Source organism: Grampus griseus (assembly GCF_964374135.1).
Source record: "Grampus griseus genome assembly, chromosome: 11".
In the NCBI taxonomy this organism is placed as follows: Eukaryota; Metazoa; Chordata; class Mammalia; order Artiodactyla; family Delphinidae; genus Grampus; species Grampus griseus.
Genome location: NC_139005.1, coordinates 21,157,912 through 21,175,461, shown reverse-complemented (window position 1 = coordinate 21,175,461; position 17,550 = coordinate 21,157,912). Strand labels below are relative to the sequence as shown.

Genomic DNA, 17,550 nt, shown 5'->3' with positions numbered 1-17,550 from the left:
GCAGGAAATGGAGTTAGATGTTTTGGGGAAGGTGAGGGAGTTGGTCTCTGAAAGCATGGTTATTGCTAAGACAGTATTTGGAAGGAGTCCTGAAGTAGGGTTAGGGAGAAAGCCATGCAGGGATCCAGAGGTAGAGAATCCAGGCCAAGGGAACCGCAACTGTGAAATCCCTGAGATGGGAACGTGATTCTCGGGTTGAAGGAACAGGCAGGAGCCCAGTGGGGCTGGGACTGTGGGGAGGGTAGCAGGAGAGGATCCAGAAAGGGAGCGGGGCCAGATTCTGTCGTCCTTCTTGGCCACGGTGAGGACGGGGTTCTGGCTCTAAATGAGGTGACAGCCACCCGAGGGTTTGGGGCAGGAAAGAGGCATCACCTGATCAAAAAGATGACACCAGCTCCTGGGTTAAGGCGACTCCGGAAGACAAGGGTAGAGCCAGGAGACCAGGTACGAGGCTATTGCAGGATTCCAGGCAAGAGGAGATGGTGACTGGGACCAGGGTGGTGTGGAGGTGTGAGAAGCAATGAGATGATAGAAACTTCTGAAACCTGGTCCTTGCTGATCACTGCTCCCTGCACCCTGTCAGTAAGCTCCATTCCGAGCATCTCACTCTGACTAGCCCTCCCTAACTAGGACTTCCTTCTCCCACCTAACTCCCAACACATTTTAAAACCACGTTAGAAGCTACAATTCGTTGATCCTGTCACCTTTTCATTGTCCCTCCTGACTTCCTTTCCTTCCTTATTCAGCTTGGATTCCATGGTCCCATATACATTCCTTGCATAGACTCTTAAATTCCACCTCTCTCTGTTTCTTGTACGTTGTTGACCTCACCCAGCAAAACCACAATCTCATTAATTACAACTCTGCTTACTCCATGTCTGGACCCTGACAAATAAACATCAAGGGAGAAAAACACAGAGATGCTTATTGCCCTCACTTTGACCATAGCAGAAGGGGGACCCTTGGGGTTTCCCGACAATCCCATTTTCCAAGTCCATTCACTTTCCCTAGCCGACTGTTCCATACCTTCTCTTCCTCAAATTCCCAAACCTCTCTCCTCCTTGTCAGCTTTTTACTCCACTGAGAAAATAAAAGTAACCAGAAAAGAACTACTCTGTGTATCCACCACAACTGCCCACCCGTATTCTCTGCTGTCACTGTGGCTGGACTTGTTTCTATCTGAGGCAAGTTCTTCCATTTCTATACAAAATCATTGCATTCTCACCTAGTCAAGACATTGCTTTAGCAAATGTTCCATCTCTCTCAAACAAACATGACGCTATAGTTGCCATCTTAAAAAAAATCCTCCCTTTTACCCTGTCCCTTTCTCTAGCTACCACCCTATATCTTGCCTCCCCCCTTAGAGCAACGCTCTTCAAGATCTGCCTACACTCATCATTTGTACTTCTGCTCCTTTCATTCTTATTTAAACTCACTACAGCTAGGCGTTGGTGCCCACCATTGCCTGACCTGCTTTTGTCAAGGTTACCATGACCTCCAAGTTGGTAAACAAGTGACCACTTCTCAGTCCTCATCTGATTTGATGCAGACGATTGCTGCCTCCATTTTTTAAAGTTCTTCCTTCATTTGACTGCCAGGATACCTGATTTCACTGGTTTTGCTCCTACTTCACTGGCCCAACTTTCTCAGTCTGCTTTGCTAATACCGCTCATCTTTCTAGCCTCTGTCAGAGTTCCTTAGATCTCCTTTCTCTGTCTAAGCTTACTTTAGGTGATCTCACTAAGGTTCATGGTTTCAAATATCAATCGTATACCGATGACCCCTGACATTTAGCTCCAGCCCCAGCCTCTGCCCAGAATTCCTGACAAACATCAACAACCTGCTCGCCATCTCCCTTTAGATGACGTCTAAAGCTTCATGTGTCTAAAACCAAAGTCCAGATACTCACCCCCTGAATATGCTCCTCCTGCATTTTCCCTTAGTAAGTGGCATTTCTAAACTTTCAGTTGCTCAATAATTTGGGAGCCACCCTGAACTCCTCTCTTTCTCTCATGCCCCAGATCCAATCCGTACACAAATCATGCCAGTCCGTGCTTTCAAGAACTGGCCGTTTCTTAAAGCATATGCTAATGTGCCTAAATGATTACCATAGTTTTATCCTTTGAAACTCATTTAGATTTTTAGAAACACCTACAAGTCACAACAAGTTTTATGACTGTGGTTTGTAATAAAATCTGTATAATTCACATTTCAGTCAAAAATAAAATGTAAATATAAAACAGGAAATGGCTTTCTTGAGTGATTTATAAATATCCCTGAAAGCCTATTCTAAAATAATAGTTTCAAAACTGAGCAACATCAATGGAATGAATAACTTATCAAATCATCACTAACAAGGATGCTGTTTATTTACTTTTAGTTTTATAGGTTCTGGATTATTGTTTAAAATTTATCTCCATTCTGTATACTTACAATTAACAGTAACATTTCACGAGTAAATACAAAGACTTATTTATTGCTCTTTAACGTTGATAAGAGTATTGACTCTGCAACCATACAGCTTGGGTTCAGTACTGGTTCTGTTATTAGCTGGAAAGCTGCATTCTCACAGGCAATTTCCTTAAGTGCTCTGTGCCTCAGTTTTTCTATCTGTAAAATGAGGATAAGAGTGCTTACCCCAGGATTTCTTACTAGGATGAAATGTGTTCACGTACTTAAATGTTTAGGATAGTACCTGGCACAGAGTAGGAGATAGGAATGGTACTAGCAATAAAAGAATTATATGGCAGATTCTTTGTTACTAGAAGCCCTCAGGGAACTTGAGGCTTAATAGAAAATCTGAAAGGTTAAAGACGTTATGGGGTTTTAGAGATTGTTCAAGAAAACCATAAAAGAGATATCTGAAGGCAATAGGTATTCGTTATCTACAAAGTGAGAGAACTGACCAACAAATGCCATAGACATTCAAGTGAGAAAGATTACTTCTATCAACAGCAGGTTAAGATAATTTATGGTGAAATTTTTGTGTTTTAAATGTTCGGTTTCAATTACAATAAAACTGAGATCTGTACTCATAAAGCACCAATACTGACATATGAACATGTAGAAGCATAGGATTTTAGTACAAAGTGCTAATTGTAGAGCTTTGATTAGATGCTGTAGGAAACATAGATACCTATTTATGTGTCTATAAGAAGCTTCCATTTATATTGGTACCACTACCACTGAACTATCACAGTGTTCATCAAGTTATTTATTATGAGTATCCGTTATATATCACTGTGGGCTTTTCTTCTTCCTGGCACAATTATACATTATTGAAGATGTGTATTTAGTCAACAATTAGTAAGTGAATACCTACTCTGGGCAAGACACAGTCTTCTCATGCTAAGAACCTATATCGCCAAATAAAAATGTAAGATTGCTATAGTGACGTTGTTATTTATGCCTTTCAAGTAGACATGCTTTCCTGAAATGGAATTAATTGCCATTAGCCCCAGAACTGTGAAGCTTTGTATAAAGTGGACAAAGTATTTTCAAAGTTTGTCCCCAGGACAGGGGAAGAAAACAGTCCTAACGCATTGCTTCCCTCTTTTCCCCTCTAGTTGGCACGCCACAACAAACTCCTGCAGCAGATGCTCAAACCAGGATCCGATCCAGATGACGGAGATGAAGCCTTAAAGTATTATGCCAACCACACTGCACAGATCGAGGTAACCATCTATATTGTTTCTTGAATGGGACCAACTGTGAAAAGATATGTTTACTTTCTCTTTCAGACCATTTTCATGATTGTTTCCTAGAACAACGAAGTCGAGTTGAGTGATGTAAACTGTAAAAGTATATATACCAAAAGAAGAGATGTGAGCAGTCACTTGTGAGAAATTCATGTGCACCTCTTTCAAAGTTGTCTTTATTTTTTGACCAGAAATATATGTAAATTGTCTTTTATAATTAATAAGGTTGTTTTTTTGTTTGTTTTGTTTTGGTCCTGGAAGAAATCATTGCAGAGCAGTGATATTTTAGAGACGGGATTATTACAGTGGATATTATCATTCAAGAAATGGTTTCTGTTTAAAAACTATGGAAAGCTTATTAAAGTAGAGATCTCTGTGTAAGAAAGTATTCAGAAGGGTGGGAAAAACGGAAGGCACTAGTAGAGTTTTCATATTGATAGCATGAGCTTGAAATGGTTTAACAATGTCCATTTCACTTTGCAGCGATTCAGTCCCACCCCCGTAAATGAGACCTTATTGAAGGGCTGGTGGCAGTTCAGGAGGTGCGGGTCAACATGGCCTTAATCATTTTGTGTTGTGAGACCCATCTGGCTGTCATTTACTAGCTGTGGTATCATTTTGACACTGGTTGGCAGAGCTAATCAGGCAGAAGTGAGCAGAGTAGTTGACGCCTGTCACTCGTAATTTACATTCACACATGCATTCACTTTGGCAGGTAGTTTTAGTTTTCAGCAGAGTGCATGATGGCATCACTGCTATTAACTCGCAGGGTACATAGTCACTGTACCTTCTTGTTTACTGTAGCCAAACCTCTGCAATAATGAGAATCATTACTTTGTGTCTCGAAATGAATCCCTCGCTCATGTGTATAAGCATCAATAGCTTTGGTGGTAGACTTGACTTAGTGCAGTGCGTGAGCTGGACCAGCAGCAAAAACATTGCTCCCTGCATCAGGGGCTTAGGAACTGGGAAGCTGGCGAAGTCAGCAAGCCGGAGGAATTGATACGAATAAATCATCAAACCACCAAGGTTCTGCAGAAGGTCCCAGAGGCCAAAGTACAAAGCCAGGGATTAGCAGAGGCTATCAGGAATGATAGACAGAATGGGCAGGTAGAATAGCAGGTGGACCAGAGGTAGAGGTTGGCTTAATACTTGTGTGTGAGAGACAGAGGTTGTTATTGAAGTTGGACTTCTATTGGTTCCCAGCAGTGAGGAGAGATTTAGCTGTAAATACATATATTTGGTAAATGTTTACTGAGCCTTTACTCTTTACCAATTACATACACATAGAGAAGGTCATTCTGTGTAGTAAATGTATAATAAAGGCCAACGAAATTTGGAGAAAATAGTAATTAACTGTGCCTGGGGAATTTCAGGATGGATTTCACAGAGAAGGTTGTCATAAAGTATATATTAAAAGAATAAGTAGAGGTTTCTCTCTACTAAAATTTGGGCGTGGGATTTCAGGTAGAATTAAATGAAGGGAAGGTGAAAGAACATAGGAAGGGGAATGACTCTCTTCAAAAGATTACTGAAGTTGCTGTTTGGAAAAGGGATTGGAAAAGGGAATGAGGCAAAGAATGCAGGTAGAGGAAATAGGAAGATAGAAAAGGGAGAAATGGTTGTACTGAAGATGACTTGATTGGAGAGAATAGACACACATATATTATAACACACACACACACACACATATACACATGTAAACGGCTTGATGCTTGATGTTGGACTGCACATGTAAGGTGAGGGAAATACTGGGGAAAAGGATGCCCCTGGGGCTTCTGGTTTGAACAAATGGACAGAAATTGGGGTTATGCATGGAGATCCTAGCTTTGGCAGTTAAAATGTACAGGAAGATCATTTGTTGATTCTTGGATAAATTGAATTTGAGGTGACTTTGAGGAATGCATTAAGTTGGATATAGAAGTTAAGGGTTCAAAGGAGTAGTCTGAGTTGATGATCTAAATTCTTCCCTTTGACCAATCCTCATGCCCTCCTTCCTTCAGGCATTCATTAATTTCATCCCACTATGCTCCCACAGCAGTTTGATCATTCTGTTAACGTGTCATGTTGGAATACTGTTAGCTTCTTCTGGGTAACTTGTTCCCTATTTGAGGCAGAAGCTAGTCTTGATCATCCTTTTATTTCCAAAACTGAACACTGTTCTTGGAGCCTAACCATAATAATGAGTATTGTTGAAAATAATAGTTTGTCTATATGTTATAGACTCAAAGACCCTGGGAAATAGGAAGGACCTTGTGGGTTACCTAGTCTGTTCACCTATCCAAGGAGGAATTGCTTTATAAGGATCCTGTTTCTGCTTTAAATTCTTCCTGTGATAGTGATCTTACCACTTCAGGAGGAAACATCCAATTTGGAATAACTCCAATAATTAGAAAGTTATTTTTTGATAAAACATGCAGTCTAACCCACTTTTATGTTTGCCTACTGTTCCGAATATTTGCTACCCTGTCAACACGACAGGCTTACCTCTAACATTTGAAGAACCATTGTGATTAGTAAGCAATACAAGCTTTTATAGATAGGGATTCATGTTGTTTTTTCACTTTGAATTTCCCAGGACTCCTCGCCTAAGGACTGAATAAGCATTTGTTGAATAAGTATATTTTAAAAAGTATACATTTTTGGCTTTTTACAGTTAACGCATTCCCATCTCTTTCAGTAATCCCTCCAGTCTGTCAATGCCCCTTGTAAAATGTAACAACCAAGATCAAACATGATGTGTCCTAAAGGGGCTGAAAAGCTTGGCTTATAGTAATCAGAACATTATTTCTTAAATGTACCCTGAGTTTTTTTTTAAATGTTTGACACTGTTGGATCAAGTAAACCTTTTTTTCCCCACACATAGTTGCTTACCATACCAAAGAGGTCCAATTCTTCTTTTGTACAATTGATTTTTTTAGCCTATGTTCAAGAATTTTATTTACCACTACAAATGTCTTCTTTGTTTTATGATAGTATTCTAGTATGTGGTCTGTGTATATAACATATCATTTAAGGTAGCTTCAGTTACAAGTAAAAGAATACCAGACTGACAATTTTTTAAACAATAAAAATGTTTGATTATCCCGCATAATGGGAAGTCTGGAGGTACCAGTAGTTCTATAATTGATTAAATGACTCAGTGATGTCTTCAAACACTCAGACCTTTTCCATCTCTTCTGCTAAGTCTTCCTTTTTATGCTGGTGATATGTCACTTCATGGTGGCAGAATGGCTGCCAGAGTTTTAAGTATCATCACCACCTTTTGTTCTAGGCAGGAAGAAAGACGGTACAGCAAGAAAGAGCTTTTGTGTTGTGTATTTGATTTTTTGTTGTTATTTTATTTGTCTCATGTGGCTTTCTGCCTTTTCAGGAAGCAAAATCTTTCCTGGGAGCACCTTGCAACCCCAGGATATTTCTCCTTATGCCTCATTTCCCAGAGCTAGGCTATTTGCTCCTCACCATACCAGTCAAAGGGAAATAGAATGACTCTTTTGCCTTAAACCAACCCTGTGATTCATTCTTGAGGGCTAGGTAGAGTACATGAAGCTTGGGACTTAGTCTACACAAACCCTTGTGACATAGGAAAGCTGTATGAAAACATTTACCCTGGGTTTCGCTGTTGTTGTTGTTGTTTAAAGTTAAATTCTTACAAATACCAAATAAGAGAAGTACAAAATAATGACTGTTCACATCTGGGTATATGCTTGAATGGAAGTTATACCTACAAATATATGTCTTGCCACATTTTAATGACATAAAGCATTTTTCTCTGTAGAACTCAGGGCACATCATGTTGTATATGTCATTTGTTCCCCAACAGCCCTTTTTAGGAAGAACAAGCTAACAGCAGGTTAAAAATATACCAAGCGCTGTGCTTAAGATTACATAGCCAGTCACTTGCCAGTTAAGACCCTCTTAGTTCTCTGATGTACTTCATGAACATAAAAATGCGTGGCAAGAGTTTAATGCTAATCCAGAAAGAATAAAGATTTTCTTTTGTTATTTATAACAAAATATAATACTTATAATACATTAGTCCAGTTAACTTCTCTCATTTAAAGAGAAAAATGTAAAGGACTATTTCAGATACTTCAGGTTGGTACATTTTTTCATAACTGAAGTCATAAAGTATCATTAATAAAGTCATGCTAAAAACAGAAAATAGTTTAAGACCATCCAAAGCCTGAAAGAAATGCAAATTAATGTTTTCAGATTGTTCGGCATGATAGGACAATGGAACAAATAGTGTTTCCTGTCCCCAATATATGTGAATACCTCACGCGAGAATCCAAGTGCCGTGTGTTCAATACCACGGAAAGGGATGAACAAGGAAGTAAAGTGAACGACTTTTTCCAGCAAACGGAAGATCTCTACAATGAGATGAAGTGGCAGAAGAAAATCAGGAGTAAGTACAGTAAACTGAAATGGTTCATTTTGAGCATAATGTTAGATACCTTGGTACTTCGGGATAACTGACAGCATTCGTTTCAATTGGTTCTTAATTTCTTGCCATCTGATGTTACTGAAATCGTTTATAGGCTTAAGATTGTAAGCTCAGTCTGCAACTGAAGCCAGGACACCTGTGGCTTAAGGAAAACAGAAAACTCTGACTAATTAGATCATCTTTTAGTGCTGATCCTATAGTTTTATAAATATTATGACATCCAAGATTGCAGCTTGGATTGCAGATTGGAACAGCTGCAAGTTTGAAATGCATGAATAGGCCCTGACCGGCCTTAACAATCAGTGAACGGGGTGGAGAGATGTCGGCACCAGCACTTTTGTCCTCTTGTGTTTCCGATCTCATGATTGAGTAGATTGTTTAATATTTTCTTCTGAGAGTCATTCTATCTTTCAACATATCTGTACCTCAGCAAATCAAAGTAAAAATTGTGTGACACTTGCATTCAAATAGGGCACGGTTACAACGTCACAGTTAAAAGTTACCATAATACAGTTACCATTACTTATTTCTCAGGTCTCCAGTCTATTTGGAAATATTATGTAACCACCTAAATGGGGAAAGAATTTGGAAAAGAATAGATACATGTATATGGATAATTAAATCACTTTGCTGAACACCTGAAACTAACACAACATTGTTAATCAACTATACTCCAATATAAAATAAAAAGTGAAAAAATAAAACAAAAAGTTTACCAAAAAGTTGAAAAATTTTCAAGTTTAAAATAAAGTTTATTTTCCCAGATGAGAAATATTATGAGTTTTTAACAAAAATTGATAGGGGAAAACTTTTGATTAAGCCTTTTCTGACTTCTGGGAAGGTTTTCCAGATAGGCAGGCATATGTTCTCAATACCTCTACTCAACAGTGCTTCATCAGTTTAGTTTCCTAGGAACTTCAGTGATTGTGGTTTATGAACTTGGTTGAGCTTGAGACATAGCATCTTCGGATAAAGATTGTAGCACACGTTGTCACACTTCTTAGCAGGATATTTGAAAAAATATAGAAATTACTCTCCCTTAGCATTTTACCATGTAGAACCTTATGGAATTCAGAGAAAATTTTGGGTGTCCAGAATACATATGAAAACTTAATTTGATAAGCATACTTTTTGTTCTTGAGAAAAAGTAAATTGAATAATGAGCCAGTGCTTGTAGGATCTGTGCTTTCTTAGATAAATGTTTTGTCATTTATCAAAAAACAAATCTTGGGACTTCCCTGGTGGTCCAGTGGTTAAGACTCCGCCCTCCCAATGCAGGGGGCCCAGGTTCAATCCCTGGTCAGGGAACTAGATCCTGCGTGCTGCAACTAAGAGCCCTCATGCAGCAACTAAAGGAGCCCACATGCCACAACTGAAATAACCTGCCATGCCGCAACTGAGACCCGGTGCGGCCAAATAAATAAATAAATATTTTTTAAAAAAACAAATCTTAAAATAATTTCCAACATGCAGTTTACTTTTAAAATTTGGAAGCAGCTTATGATCAGGTTATAGACGGATCTAATTCATTTGATGGATTTGTTATGACAAATGTATGCATCAATATCTTCTGATTTTGTCTCAATATTCTGCTTTTTAAAATGAGGACTCCTAATTCAGGAATGATGGAGATGCAGATGTTTACAATTTATGACACATTAGTCAACTAAATCCCATGGCTAATCATAGCCTACTCCAGTACTGGAATGCTCCATTCCAAGAGAAGGAAAACAAGAAGTACTGAAGGGAAGTGTAGTTTATAAGTAAGGAACAGACTTGAGATTGGAATTCACAGAACATAATTTGAAAAGCTTAAAATTTCCATTTGAAAATTGAGATGTCTTTCCCCCTCAATTGACTCCAATATTTTAAATCTGATGTTAAGCTATTAAGAGTTAGAGAATGGACAAGACTTGAATAAGTCACGTGTCAAACTTATATGCATGACGTATCTGTTCAGTTCTTTAGGAGAGGTGAAAACAGCTGAGTTTTGGTTTATGTAAATGTCAGTTGTGTTCAGTAGATGCATCTGCTAATTCATTTCTGACGACAGATACAGAATCCCGTTTCTGAAACTATTCAGCAAAGCCTCTCCCACTTATTGGTAGTTCTTGTTGTATCTTTCATTTACTTCTGCTGTTGCAAACCCAACAAGTTCTCGGGAAGCCTAAAGGTTTAAAACTTAGTGTTATAAATCACTAGTTCCCAGTAAACAATGCTATGCCGTGCTGTTAAGTTTCAGAGTTTCAGGTAGCTGTGACTGTGATTTGGAGTTTTCACCAAAGATAAATCTGTGCAAGGGGTGGGGGGTTTTATTTTACTTTGAGACACGGGAGTGAGAACAATTTATCAATATTACTAAATTACACAACAATGTATACCATTCCATTAAAAGGTGCCCCAGGCGGCTGCTAAACTCTCTTCCCCCATAATCTGTTCTAGGGATAAATTAAAGAGAATTCGTATAGAATCATCTTTTCTGACCACCTTTAGCAATTGCAGAATTACTCATCCTTCTACAATGGCTTAGATGTAAACTGGCTAAAGGAGAAAGAAGGAATCAAATAGAAGACTCCTTTTTGGTATCGATTATAAATGTTCTAAAATAAGTCGTAGTTTTATGGTAGTTAACAAAAATGCATTTAGTAAAATGTTATTTCAGTAGGGCTCCTGTGTTGAAATCAAAATTCATTTTCTGTCCTGTTCCTCTGCACTTCTTTCCTGCTAGGTAATCCTGCCCTGTTCTGGTTCTCAAGGCACATTTCTCTCTGGGGGAGCATCTCCTTCAACCTGGCTGTGTTCATCAACTTAGCTGTGGCTCTCTTCTACCCATTTGGGGATGATGGAGATGAAGGCAAGTGCTTGTCTATCTTTAAATGATAAGTATTTTTGAGTCTGAAACAATACTCTTGATGCATGCCCTAACTATCTAGACCTTCCCAATTACAACAATTACAATCTTGTTGAACAGATTCATTGGAAATAGAGAATGATGGTAAGGAGAGTAGGCAAAAAACAATGGTCGATATAAATGTTTTTTTAGAAAGCTCATATACAGAAGAGCTAGTAGAGCTATATTATATATTGACAAATAAAGCAATGAAAAAATTATTTGTACATAATTTTTGTGACTGAAAGCACTTTTATACTGTATTGTTTCAATTACATAAATATATGGGAAAAATGAGAGGGATGTATGCCAAAATGTTGACTGAGATAAATAAGTAGAATCTCTATTTTACTCTCTTCTCTTTGCTTTCCGTGTTGTCTGAGGTTTCTACAAGGAGCAGGCAAGTAGTCTGAAAAGAAGTTTTTAAATGTACAGGGTAAGACCAAATACGATAATAGAACATAAAAGATACTGACTATGAAGTTAATATTATTAAACGAACAATACATGAGGTTTTGCAAAAGCAAGGACAGGAGAAATTATCCCATGTTAAGTGAAATGGGAAATAATAGGAGAGGTATGCTAAAGGGTGGGACTGTGGGAATTAAGTTTTGTTTAAATCTGGCAAAAGTGCATATGGGAAAGTATGTCACAGGCTTGGGATACAGTCCGGTCAATAACTTTGGAATGGGTGTTGAAAGAATGGCTTGAAGGACAAGATGGGAGAGGCCAGCAAACAATCACCACAAGGTGCTTTTGTATCTCATCTGTTCATAGGATTATGTGAGAATATAATGAGATGCTATAGGTACAGCGGTTAGAATAGCGGCTGGTGAGCGTGCCGTAAAGCTTAGCTGTCGATGTTGTTTGTTGTTACAAGATAAATAATAGTACTACAAAGGGAAGCTCAGTGAAAAGGATGGTATGACACGAGCAACAGGTGTTTAAGCCTATTTCAGATGAACTGGAGGTGAGCAGGAAGGGAAATGGGAGTGTGCTGGTAATTTATTATTTCAAAGGTCCTTACAGACAGCAGATATCAAAGTTCTAGCCTTTGGGCATAATCTGAGTGGTCATAAAAAGTTTGATTCTTTTAGAAGGTACGCCAGTGCTAATAAAAGAAGAATATTTGGCAGTGGAGTGGATGTGTGAGTTAAATAGCAATGAAAACATAGCAAATATTTGGCCGCCCTATGTAGGGAAGTTGCAAATACAGCAGGAAGTGGAAACAGCTTTCTCTTCATTGTGTTTAGTCTCATTTAGTGATGATAGCCCTCTTGGCGTAGAAGAATGTAACTCTTGTTACGGGGAGAAGTCCAGCCGGAAATGATAAATTAGTATCATCTGCACAAGGAATGCTGAGAGTAGATCGTAGTGTCCCAGTTAACAGAAGCATAACGTCTTAGATATGGAAGCAGTTCTGGAATCATCTAATATCAAATCATCATTTGACACATACAGAGATGGAAGCCCAGAGAAGCTGAAGAATGGCAGATCTCAGAGTAGAAGGTTAACGCTTTTGTTTACAATCTAGGACCTTTCTCCGTGGATGATTAGGTTGGGAGTGTGTAGGTAGCAGGTACCCCTTTATACAGGACATCATCTTCCCTGAGTTCCATTCCATGATATCCCTTACAAGACCACCAGAACCAAAGTATACAGCCTCTGCTACCCAAATTGTACATGAAATATCATGGAGATGGGCACTGCCACCACTCTGGACATCTACTCTTTACTCAGCAGGAGAAAGGAGAACACCTGCTACATTTTTTCATATTTGCCTGACTAATAACAATGATGATAGTAAAACTGATGAGGATAACAGCAGCTGTTATTGTTTACCGTTTAGATAGGCTCAGGCAAAATGCTAAGCACGTCACATACATAACTTCATTTAATCTTCCTGACAATCCATAAAGTAAGTACTTCATCCTCATGGATAAAGACTTAGAGGCTTAGGAAGATTTGCCCAATAATTCGGGAGTAGAGTCTGGAACTGTGTATTTTTTTAACAAGTTCCCAGGGTGTTGCTAATACAACTGGTCCTTGAACAAGAACTCGAAACCACATGCATAGTAGAATTTGGAATGAGGCTGCAGCCTCAGAAAGAAATAGGACTAACACAAACAAGGCAGGAAAACATGCTGTGTCATCATCAGGTGCAGATGCAGACTTCACTCTTCGAAAGGGACTGAATAGACGTTAACAGTAGTAACCAAGATGGACGCTCACTCTTAGGTATCTGGGTGTGGGTGTGGCCCTAAGAGGGAAGGGGAGGCATGAGCTGCCATTTTGGCAATGTGGAATCCGCAGATTTTTTGCGTAATCTGATTACAGTTCTAGAGGGGTTATTTAATTATAGCTCCATGAATAAGGTTACAATTTTGGTCAGGATTAGCTGAGCCTCCAACCTTCAGTTACACGCTATGCATAGCTAGTAAGGCTGAGGAAGCAAAATTAAGACTGACTGGCGCACTTGGCCATCAGAACTGGCTGGAGAAGGTAAATTCTGTGCTGGACGTGCAAGTCTCTAACCCTGGATTTTGTCAAGCACAGGCCAGATGACTCCATGGCTGGAGCACTTTGAGGCAATTTAGAGATGAATTAGTTGATCATAAGATTCCTTCCAGGGCTTCCCTGGTGGCGCAGTGGTTGAGAGTCCGCCTGCCAATGCAGGGGACACGGGTTCGTGCCCCAGTCCGGGAAGATTCCACATGCCGCGGAGCGGCTGGGCCCGTGAGCCATGGCCGCTGAGCCTGCGCGTCTGGAGCCTGTGCTCCGCAACGGGAGAGGCCACAACAGTGAGAGGCCCGTGTACCGCAAAAAAAAAAAAGAAAAAAAAACCAACCAAACAAAAACAGATTCCTTCCAAAAAGTGCTAAAAAAAATGATGGGAACATGTCGGAGAACACAGGATTCAACTTGAAAGGTCTCCCAGTGGCCACATCAGTGGAAATTTTGAGAAAAAATATTGACAGTAATATGTAATAACCCATAGAATAAAATAAGAATCCAGCAGTCCATATTGATAGAAGAGAAAGTATTCCAATTAATCAGTGTAGAAGGAATAATGGAAACAGAATGTCACCATTTGGCGAACGTCATATGGTAGTAAGAATCATCAGTGGATGCTAAAATTAATAGGTGAGTGTTAGATGAAAACGTATAATGAGAAACAGGACACTGACATAGTCAAAGTATATTTCTCCATAATATGCTTATTATAAAAGAAACAAGAGTGACTTTAAAGTGGGGAAATCACTTTAATTATGTGATCAATGTTAATGTCACCAGTAATGAGACACAGCAACATCGAGTGTCTCTTGACATGATGTGCTGACAAGGACATGGCATCATTTGCCAAAAATGCTTAAACTGAGGAAATTTCAGGCAAATCCAGAATGAGGAACATTCTACAAAATAATTGGCCCATACTCTTGAAGCTTATGAAAGTCAAAGAGATATTGAGGAATTAAGAGACTAAAGAGACATGACAGCTAAAAAGAACGTGTGATCCTGGTTCAGAAAAAAGACCTTATTGGGGCAATCCATGATCTTTGAACAAGGTGTATAGATTAAAGTGGTATATCATATTCATTTCCAGATATTGATCATGGTAATGTGATTATGTAAGGTATTGGGGGAATCTAGGTAAAGGGTATATGGGAATTTTGTATTGTATTTGCAACTGTAACATTGTCAGAAAGTTTTGAAATAAAAAGTTAAAAAAGAAAAAAATAAGTAAATATGAAGGCTCCATCCAACTCTGAGGTTCCTGGTTTCTGGGTATAGAAGTTGATCACAAAAATCACCTAGTGAATCTTGGGCCGAAAAAAGACCTGTGGTCAAAATGGGCCACCTTTCCCACCCCCAGATCCTGATGCAAACTGCTCCGGAGCCACTGTGGCTGATGCGGCACGGGGAATGGGCTGAGTATGCTTCCTCCAAGGGTATTTTCCAGCCTAACCACACATGAGCTACTGGCAATCAGTTGTGCCCAGATCTCTGGTTCACACTTGGGTTGTAATATTACCTGAGAGAATGGTGTCACCCTGCAACCAGGGTAGTAGTGTACAATAATTAAAGGGAGATACTTAGTGGGGAAGGTGATTCTCAGAGGATCAGCTTGGAAGGCACCCACCCTCCCAACCCCTACTGCGGATAATCTCCTTTCATTGCCAGGCTTTGTAGAGCTCTGAATTTCTTCAGGAATCCAGGGCTTATTATGTGGCTGTAGGTTTTGGTCTGGGTTTCCATGTTTGGTTGATTGGTTTATAGGTTTAACATGTGCTTCTCTAAAAAAGAAACTTGTGCCAAAGTTGAGGAATGATGCTATGCTTGTTGTGGCTGAAGCCACAGCTGTTGATGCTAGGGAATCTCCGAGATGTCCACTCAGAAGTTGAGCGTTGCCATGCCAACCATCCCTGCCCAGTTTGGCAAAGGCAGACCGTTAGCAGAGAAAAGTGCTGCCATGGGAATTTCTTATATCCAGATAGCATGTGATTTTTTAAGAATATTGTGTTCGAATTTTGGGTGTCATTCTTTTTTCCCTCAAGTGCTTTGTGTTAAAGGAAATAAGTTCTTCAGGGTGGTTTTAATGCATTCATCTTAATAGCAACCATTGATGGAGTGTGGCTGGGTGCCAGGCACTGTGTTAGGCCCTAGAGATACAAAGGTTGGGAAGGTTGTCCTTGTCCTCAAGGAACTTACAGTCTAGTTAAGGGATGAAGAAAGGAGTGAGGCACAATAGTAAAGAACCCATAGATTTATCTGGTCTACTTTAGCTGGACTGAGGTGGGGGAAACAGGAAATTCTGAGGCTCTGCAAGAGGCAGAGCAATGAAGAGAGGGGAGTAATAAGCGGCAAGCTCTCTAAGTAAACGTATAAACAAGGCAGCTGAGGTAGATAGAAGAGGTGAATTGCCTTGAGGTCTCCAATTTTTCTATTTGAATTTTTTTATGAAGGACAAACTTTATACTTTCTAACACTTAATAATATATAGAGGGAATTCTAAAAATGTTTTCTGTTACAAAAGTAATACATGCTCATTATAGAAAATTAATATCAAGTATTAAGAAGACAGTCCCCCCTTTCGACCCTTAAGGATAAAAAATGGCTTTGACAGTCTGTACTGTCTTCTCTAAAGTTTGTCAGAGAGTTTCAGTTTATTCTTTTAGCATCAAATCTTCAGCTAGAAAACAGTATGATCATTCATATAGAGTATGATTACAAATTATTGTCAACTGTCAAATGACAAAACTGTAAATTAATAGCCATTTTAAGTAACTTGTAAATTTATTTACTATTCACAAATACATATTTAACACTAAACTTTGTGCAAGGTACTAGGCTAGACACCATTTGAGTTCTCTCTACAAAGGGATCAAATACCCAGTTGTAAGTTCATGGTTATAATTTCATATTTAATCAAGGGGAAACCTCAGCAAGCCAGATACTGTCTGGGAAAGAGTGGTCAAGATGTGGTTAGATGATCAGGCATTAGTGACAGTGCACGGTGTGACTAGCAGTGCCAAAGCTGAGACTTTTAAAATAAGCATGTCACACCGAGTCATTGCTTATGAATTACGCTGAAGAGTCCAGTGAGTGGCTGAGAGTTAAGTGTGCAAAGATGTTGGCAGTTTTAGTAAACTTAACAGTGAAGCTCCACAACTTGGGGAATTTATAACTGGAGGCTTAGTTACTTATTCAAAACGAGCTCACAGGTTATGTTTCTGTTTATTCATCTAGTCAGCAAATATTTATTTGTTACTGCCTGCCAGGCACTGGGACGGGCCCAGAGGTGGTCCTCACGCTGACAGAGCTCACGTTCTGATGGCGCCCCAGTAAGCATGAGAGAAGGTGGAAGGCATCATCCTCTCCGTGGCTCTTTCAGATCTGTGAAACCCGGGCAGCTGGTGGTCAGGCTATGTTTTGGTAGACATAGACGGCTCACAAGCCAGCGTCTTAATACACATGAGTTGGGTACCCATTTTGTTCGTGTTGCCAGAGACCAGGAATCGAAGGTAATTTCCAGAGCAAGCAGCTTACCCCTTTTTTTCCCACCATCTTCAAAGTACTCTTATCAGATCATAAATCTGGTAAGGGGGCAGATCAGATCTCTGCTCCCAATCCTCTTTCATCACTGCTTGCTTTGAGAGATAACATAAGAACAACCTTGCAAGAGTAAACCTGTCTAAGCCAATGCTGCTCATTATCTGACTTTTGTTTTGTTTGTTTTTTAATGACTGACAGGATCTTCCTGCCTACTTTGGATCCATTAGCACTCACTATGAACTAAAGGCCTGTACAGAATTCACTGACCGAATCCAGATAATTCCATGGTGTCCATGATAATACAGAAGCTCTGCACATCAGAGCACTCGTGGTGTTTGCATTCAGAAGTGAATTTTATAAATAATAAAAAGAGGTGTGGCCCAGAGAAATCACTAGTGGAAAGTCTCTATTTTATTCTTTCCCCTCTGCCTTCATCAGCCTAAAGACACACGTCTGAGGTC

The 17,550-nt window shown here is 39.4% G+C and overlaps 1 protein-coding gene across 4 annotated transcripts in view; it reads left to right on the top strand.

Annotated features, from left to right (window-relative positions):
* Positions 1-17,550, top strand: part of ITPR2 (inositol 1,4,5-trisphosphate receptor type 2) — a gene marked incomplete at its 5' end in the record, with an annotated part of 524,405 nt that overhangs the window by 409,460 nt on the left and 97,395 nt on the right. For all 4 annotated transcript variants that reach the window (XM_082665011.1, XM_082665010.1, XM_082665012.1 and 1 more), the window contains 3 exons: positions 3,567-3,674; positions 7,914-8,106; positions 10,874-10,999. In XM_082665011.1, the coding sequence (XP_082521137.1) occupies positions 3,567-3,674; positions 7,914-8,106; positions 10,874-10,999 (427 nt within the window). The remainder of the gene's footprint in view (positions 1-3,566; positions 3,675-7,913; positions 8,107-10,873; positions 11,000-17,550) is intronic.